This window comes from Chinchilla lanigera, unplaced genomic scaffold (genome assembly GCF_000276665.1).
Source record: "Chinchilla lanigera isolate Chin_1 unplaced genomic scaffold, ChiLan1.0 scaffold00050, whole genome shotgun sequence".
Classification (NCBI taxonomy): Eukaryota; Metazoa; Chordata; class Mammalia; order Rodentia; family Chinchillidae; genus Chinchilla; species Chinchilla lanigera.
The window spans coordinates 4991281-4999029 of record NW_004955451.1 but is presented as its reverse complement, the minus strand read 5'-3'; the positions used below and the strand labels follow the sequence as shown (position 1 = coordinate 4999029).

The following is a 7749-nucleotide window of genomic DNA, read 5'->3' as shown; positions in this document are numbered from 1 at the left end:
GTAGTATCACTGAAAGCTCTAAAAGGTTTGCCTTTGCTGCCCTATACCGTTGTTAACACCTTTAAGTTTCTGGCAAGTGTGTAACGATAGTCAAGTACACATTTCTGTAGAAAAAATACTTAGTCACTATGGGCAAAAATGAAGGTATCAAAACAAAAAATAGTAATTTGAGGTCTTGCTATGCAGTGCAAGAAGGCCTTGAATTCAGAGATCTTCCTACCTCAGTCTCCCAAGTGCTGGGATTACAGAGACACACCACACCACTATGCCCAGCACACTCCCCTCCTCCTTTTTCTTATGTAGTTCAGGTTGGCCTCCAACTTATCATGTAGCATGGGATGGCACCAAACTAAGCAATGCTGCCTCAACCTCTTGAGTGCTGGCATTACAGAATGTGCACCATCACAGGGAAGGCAACAATTTGGATCAACTTTTACAAATAACTAGCCCAACAAGTAACTCCTGAATGCACCGTTTTACATTTCAGAATCATGGGTAAGTATAAAACCTGTTTTCTGCCTTTGCACTCTTCATCATGTGACGTTAAACCAAAGGTGGTTAAGTTACAACAGGACTTCAGTCTGAAACTTTTCCTTTTAATATGTGGTAAACACATAACTTAGTTTCATTTGTAATTTTATTACAAACTTCATATACAAAGCAAGAAGGCACACAAGCAATTCACCTTGACCAGAAACCTGAAAATTGCACCAGCCTTATTGAACATGTTTCACAGACAAAAATGAGAAGTTTAGATTCTGGAACTTCTCATACTGATGAACTGAAGCACTAAAAGATGAGTGGATTTATGAACACTTAAAATTTATTGAAAATATAAAACTTAGGAAAAAACAATTTAAATCAAGGGAATTCACATTCCAAACAGCATTTCAAAATAAAAATTTAGACCCCAAGCAATTAGGAATGAAAAAATGGGTTTCTTACCTTGTCTCCAGTGGAATGTAGGCTGCACAGCAAAGTGGGTTATTCAACCTGATGTTATGAAAAGTTACTACTGCTTAAAGAGACCTAAGTGCTTTCTTGGTTACAAAACAAACTTACAGGTTCCCTGTAATATTTAAATGGGACACACTGGGGGAAACATTCAAGGCAGTTTTTGTAGCTAAAAAAGGGTGTGACTTCCTTCTAATTGCTAATGTGTAGAGGTCCATTTCCTATGACTAAAAATAAGTATTTCTTATTGCAGCTTTTAGCTGCCTAGTCATCTTAACTATAAAACTTATACCTCTATGTTTTGTAACTACATAGTAAGTCCTCTCTGATCTTCAAAACTCAAGCCTAAAGAGCAAAGAATACTTTTCTATCTCATTTCAATCTGGGGTTGCAACTACTAAAACTTTTAGTAGAGTATCTCACTTAACATAGCTTAAATAGACAACTGTAAGCAAATGCCATCTCCATTTTGGTCCTTTCCAAAACATTTCACATAGATGAACCCACGTTTCCTCATCTACCTCTTGACATTTCAAAATTCTCAGTTGGTAATTTCTAAAATTTAACATTTAAATGTAGCCTACATGTAAACAACCATGTCATGTGTAATTGTTCAGAATTCTTTAAAAGCAATTCCCTGTTGGTCATATTTTTAATTCCTACACAGTAACTAGAACTACTTAATCTTTGCCAATGTTTTATCCAAAACAAAAATGCTGGCTTTGAACTTACGCACTCTACAGGGTATTCCATACCAGTGGCGGTAAACCTATGGTACACGTGCCACAGCAGGCTATTTACCACTGAAAGCTTGTAAGTTTCACCATCACTGCTCTATACAGTTTGTTAAAATGTAATGGTTGGGGGACCTTACACAACTCTCATGGAAACCCTCTCTTCCACTATCAAGACAGCTGGTTTCACTTAGTTTTAAATTATTCAGCTGAATAATCATCAAATTCAGTCTCAACCCAAGGAAAAGTTAAAGATGTAGCTACACCTACTGAATACAACCACTGACTGTTCTCACTAGCTGTAAGAAAACCAGAATTTTAAATAAAACACCTCTTTGGCCAATCCAACCAAATACAAAATTTAGCATCCGGGGGCCATTATCAAATATATAAAAATTAGTAGACAAGATATAATCACAGCTGTGATACAAAATACCCATTTGGGGACAGAATCATCTTAGGGTTAAGCAAGCTTGTAAGGTAAAGATTAACTAGGTTAATCTTGTACCCTACTGTTCACATTTCAAAAAGGAAATGTCACTTGTGTTTTCTAATACATCTGTGTTAAAGCTAACATTTTTTTAAAGCTAACATTTAATACTTAAGCAATTTTTGAGAAATCTTATGGAGAATTTCAAAGGCTATTCCCAAGCCAGTTAATTTATCAGCATTAATTAATTTTGTACAAGGCTACATTGGCTATAAATGATCACCAAAACAAACAGCATTAATAAGTTTTTAATTACTTTTAGTAAAGAGTTTATCTTTCAAACTAGATCATCCCCTCAATTGCCATTACATATACAACTATCTTATTCTCAATTTTTATCCTCCCCTTATGACTTTCACAATTAACAGTAAGAGACGGCTAATACCATTTATTAGACTGCCTTTCAAGAAACTTTAATACATAAACACAAGAGTCAGAATCTTATTTAAACTGATAGTTACAAGTCAAAATCTTACATGAAGAGGAAAAAGGACAACCATGCATAGTTTTTTAAAAAATGTTTATTTTTTCAAAGAAAAAACGGCAATAGCCAATTGGAAACCTACTCATTCTTCAACTCCAATTTTTTTCTTTAAATTTAGAAGTGACTTACTGATTACTATTTTAAACAAACCCCCCCTTACCCCTTTAAGTGTTTACCATCTACTCGTGCTGAATCCTTCCAAGGAGATTGCTCCAGCGTATATCTCCAGGTCCTCGCTTTGCTCCTTTTACCAAAAAATGCAAAACTCAATTCCATCGTGCATCTTAAGGGCTCCAATCGTCAAAAATAGGAAAAAAAAAAAAATCTTTGGAATAGCCAATTAAGTTGAATAAAAAAATCCACACGAGTGCGGTTTGGTTGGGGCAGGAATCCACTCCTATGTTCCTGGTAATCTGATCCCGCTCCATGAATCCTTGTAATTCATCCTCCCTATCCTATCCACATTATGATTTGAATCCAATGATCCAGCTCCAAGGATTGGGATCCAGTGAGCCCTCTCCAATCCAAACCTTTATAACCAGCAAAACCAAAAAAGAGGAGGCAAAATGTTAGATACTGTAATCAAAAAAGGTTTCTGGGGAATGATGAGTTATGTCTGTCATCAGTTTAACAGATGTACATCAATAACTATCAAATTCCCCAAAACAAGTTTCTGAATGGTGTTCAGATAAATTTTAGAAACTTAATCATCATAGAGACTAACTGGAAGAAGCATTTTATATTTACAGTTCAACTGATAATGCCAACACTTGTTACTGTACAGCGTATTACAGGTTTTGTGGTTGCAGAGTTATGTAGTTGAAAAGTTTACTGATACTGTTACCCACCTAAGTCTAAACTAAATCTAATGTTCCCATCTGCAATTTAATTTGTAAATTAAAGTGTCTTAAACGTGAGTCAATTATGAATATTAGTTTAAAGGGGAAGATGAGACTTAAAAAGTACTCCCAACTAGATTATCTACACCAATACACTGGAATTCTATATTTTGCTTTCATTTTGTCTTAAAAAAATGAAATAGCAACGCTCGTATCAGTCACACAGAGGACATGCAGATTTAGCAGTATTGATATTATACTCTATCTCATTGGAATTAAAAACACCCTGTACCCACATGTACACCAACAGCAGGTCACACATTAACAGTTGTAACTAAGCACTGTGACAATTAGCCAGTTCTTCCCACATTAGTCCCTATTAAAACAAAAAAAGGGGAAGGGAGTAAAATAGTTACGAAATGGGCAATGTTATTTTGCCACAATTGCAAAGGTTTAAAGAGCAAAGCAATTGTAGCTTAATGATAACTGCATAAGATGTTTACAAGTGTTTTTAGATTTTCTTTTTCATTTTCAACCCTTGCCTTTTAGTATAAGGTCAATACTGCCAATTTCATCTGTGACAATAGCACTTGGAGTCATACCATTGCCTCCATTATTGATCTGATCCTCCTCAATCCTCCTTTTGACAATCCTAAAATGATTGAAATGTGCTCCACAATCCTTAATCCAAAGCATTCTTAATCCATCTCTTCAGATATGTCTACAGAAAGACACATGAAAAGCAAGATAAACATAAGAACTTCCCCAGGTAAGATAACCACAAACACCCCCAACATCCCAGTTCACACAAACCAGAGCATAATAGACATTTACACAATATCACAGTCTGAAGAGCATGGAGAGTTAACTAAATTTAAACAATCCTGTCTACATCACTTAAAATACAATTTGTCAAAGACATGAGGGGAATGTAGATGTTAGGAGCAAGGGGATATTACACAAGAATGCAATTAAACACTTTAGCCCATTCGGAACAAAACAGTTTGAATTAAAAAAATGAAGATTGTACTGAATAAAGGAAAACTGTATACAACATGGGTTCTACAAAAAGTGTCACCAATCATCTTATGTACGAGAGCGAGATCTGCTATGACGGGGAGAATAGCGTGGTGATCCTCTGCTTCTCCTTGGGGAGTAACTGCGACTCCTGCTGTTGCTTCTGCTACGGCTTCTGCTACGACTACGGCTTCGAGATCGAGATCTTCCATAACTTGGACTTCTGGGCCCATCAACTTTAACCCGGATGTAGGCAGTTTCTCCCTATTGGATAGACAGAACTTTCCATTGAAAGATCTAAGCTTTTCAGCTGTCTTTAGTCATGCTGAACGAATACAAAGTAACTAAATATCTGGCAATTTACTTTTGGACACCCTTGCCTGCATCCTTACCTTCAAATTCCACTGTTAACACTGAATCCAATTCTGGTCAAAGAAAAGAATAAGTGTATAACCTACCTCATGAGATCTAAACTTAGTGTTATCCAGTTTTCGAACCGCATAGGTCATATCTTCTTTCCGTACAAACTCCACGACACCAGTGCCATCTCGGTAAACATCAGCATAACATACATCACCTGCTTCACGCATGTGATCCTTTAAATCCTGCCAGCTTCCACTTGGAGGAAGTCCTGAAAAGATAATTTTTTTCCCCTCTTAATACTAATTATTGTAAATTTCACGTTTTTATACCAGAATAAAGTCATTTAAAAATATTTCATTTTAACTGTATACAAGTGATTTCCGGGTAAACAGCTGGTAAGATTCTGAAAACTACAGCCCAAACATATTTGTAAAGTACTTTCATATTCTAGTACCATCATATAATTTGGGTGAGTCACCACCACGATATTTACTAAGCCCACCCGAAAACTAAAGGCCTAGCACGAAAAACTTTAAACTGTCAAACTGGTCACGGAAGGAAAATTTTAAGGCGCTTCTGCCCCTCCTCCACCCTCTTGGGTAGTACAAACTCACCAGAGACAACCACTCTGTTTTCAGACCGTCTGGATGGGGGGCCATAGCGGCCTCGGGGCGCTCCACCACCTCCACCCCCGCCGCCGCCTCGGCCTGTACCACGGCCGCTTCGAGGAAACTCCACCCGCAGACGGTATCCATCGTAATCGTAGCCGTCGCGACCGTACACGGCGTCTTCCGCGTCTCTGCGTGATCACAGAAATCAAAAGGAATGAGAAAGGACCCGCCGCAGAAGCTACCGCGGCCCCGACGCGCTGACCTCCGCACATGCGCACCGCGGCGCGGAGCCCACATGCGCCGCATAATAGGGCGGCCCCTCCCCCACCCAGCAACGCGCCGGCTCCGACCACCGCACCGGCCTCCGCGCCTCAGTTTCCCCGCTCCGGGCCGGCGCGTGGGCTCCGGGGACGTCCAGGGCGCCTGGTCAGCAGAGACAACACAGGGGCTCGCCTCCTCCTGGGACGAAATCGACTCGCCCCAGCCTCGCCAAGAGCCCCTCCTTCCCTATCCTGTTAAGGCCTCGGAACCCTTCCCAACTACCCCATTTCCCCAAGGCCGCAAGTCCCATGCTGCCTCACCGCGGGTCCTCGAATTCTACGAAGGCGAAAGGAGGTCCCCCGCGGCGATTTTTGAGATCGATGTCGCGGATAGCGCCGTATTTATAAAACACGTCCTCAATGTCCTTGGTTCGGATGTCTGGAGGTAAGTTTCCCACGTAGATTCGGCAGTCGTTGTTCCCTGCCGGGCCACGAATCACACCACCTCCCGACATGGCGGCGGAAAAGCGCGGACTCGAGAACGGGCCTTCCCACCAAGCCTAGCGCACAGCAGAGCGAACCCGCAGCGGCACCACGTCTCCCGTGGCCTCTCCAAAATGGCGCCTTTATCTGCTTGGCGCACGGATACGGGGGGGGAGGGAGGAAGAGGAACGGGAGGAAGCGACTGTTCAAACTCTGCGCATGCGCAGGAGCGTAACGGACGTTGGAGAGGTGCGTTTACGCACGCGCGACGTCACCCTCCGCACGAAGGGGAAAAAAAGTCCCTTGCGTTCCAAGCTTTGTGGAGTAGTTGCTTAGCGAAGTGGCCAGCTATTTGATAAAAATTAAACACAGAACCCTCGTGAAAAGGGCTGTCAGGCCCTATTGGATCGTCAGGGGTAGTTTCCCCAAGAACGACCCTTTTTGAAAGCAAGCTGAAGTCTTGAAAGGACTGGGTGAAACCTAGCCTAAAACCCCATCCCGCCATGCTCAGCGGCGTTAACGGCCTTTGGCGGGAAAGGCTTAGGGGGCGGGGCAGGACGCGGGGGCGGGACTAACGGGGAAGGGCGGGGCTGTTGCTCCGGAAACCAGGGAAAGTTCTGCTAGTGCTTCTAGTCCTGCTGCTGAGTTGCCGGTGATTCAATTAAAACGCAGGGCGTAAACCGGGCGTGGTGGCGCACGTCTGTAATCCCAGCACTGGCGAAGTTTAGGTAAGAGGATCACCTCGAGTTTGAGGCCAGCCTGAACTACATCCTGAGACCCTGTCTGAAAAAGAAAAAAACCCCCAAAACCAAACAAATAAAAAGGCAGGGCGTAACTGTAGTTTACCTGCCTTTGTGCAAACAGGCCGTGGCTGCTTAGACAATTACATAAGTGTCTAGCCGTGCGTGGTGGCGCACTCCTGTAATCCCAGCACTCAGGAGGCTGAGCCAGGAGGATCGTTGCGAGTTCAAGACCAGCCTGGGCTACAAAGTGAGCGCAAGGCCAGCCTGAACTGCATAGCGAGACCCTGTCTCAAAAAGACAAAAAAAAGTCTCTTAATGACCCCAAGTGCAAATTCTGTTGACTTTTTTTTCTTTTTTTCTTTTTGATACAGGGCCTCACTGTAGCCCAGGTTGGCCTTGTGCTGTGTAGCCCTGGCTGGTCTAAAACTTGCAACGATCCTCCTGCCTCAGCCTCCCGAGCGCTGGGATTACAGGCGTGCACCACCATGCCCGCCCTAATTTTTATCTATTAATTTAGATTGTTTTAGGTTCCTCTTCAGCTGATTAATATTAAATCAATGTTAATGAGGTGATTGAACCTACATGCTTTTAATTTCAAGACATTTTTATTCTAGAAAAATAAAACTAAGCCGGCGTGGTGGCACATGCCTGTAATCCCAGCACTTAGGAGGCTGAGGCAGGAGGATCATTGCAAGTTTGAGACTAGCCTGGGCTACAAAGTGAGCTCAAGGGCAGCCTGAACTGTATAGGGAGACCTTGTCTCAAAAAAAA

At 42.0% G+C, this 7749-nt stretch overlaps 1 protein-coding gene across 2 annotated transcripts; it reads right to left on the bottom strand.

Annotated features, from left to right (window-relative positions):
- Positions 1-2410: 2410 nt before the first annotated feature.
- Positions 2411-6396, bottom strand: Srsf1 (serine/arginine-rich splicing factor 1). 2 transcript variants are annotated; one of them, XR_262578.2, is made up of 5 exons: positions 6074-6396; positions 5496-5680; positions 4977-5149; positions 4104-4782; positions 2411-3192 (listed from the first exon to the last, which is right to left on the bottom strand). XR_262578.2 is itself a non-coding variant. In XM_005394041.2 (4 exons), exons 1-4 carry the CDS (start codon positions 6265-6267, stop codon positions 4588-4590), a joined length of 747 nt encoding a protein of 248 aa, XP_005394098.1. In that variant the 5' UTR covers positions 6268-6396; the 3' UTR covers positions 2411-4587. The 2 variants fall into 2 exon arrangements, 1 of the variants encoding a protein (XP_005394098.1); XM_005394041.2 differs by having other exon boundaries at positions 2411-4782.
- Between the last annotated feature and the right edge of the window lie 1353 nt (positions 6397-7749).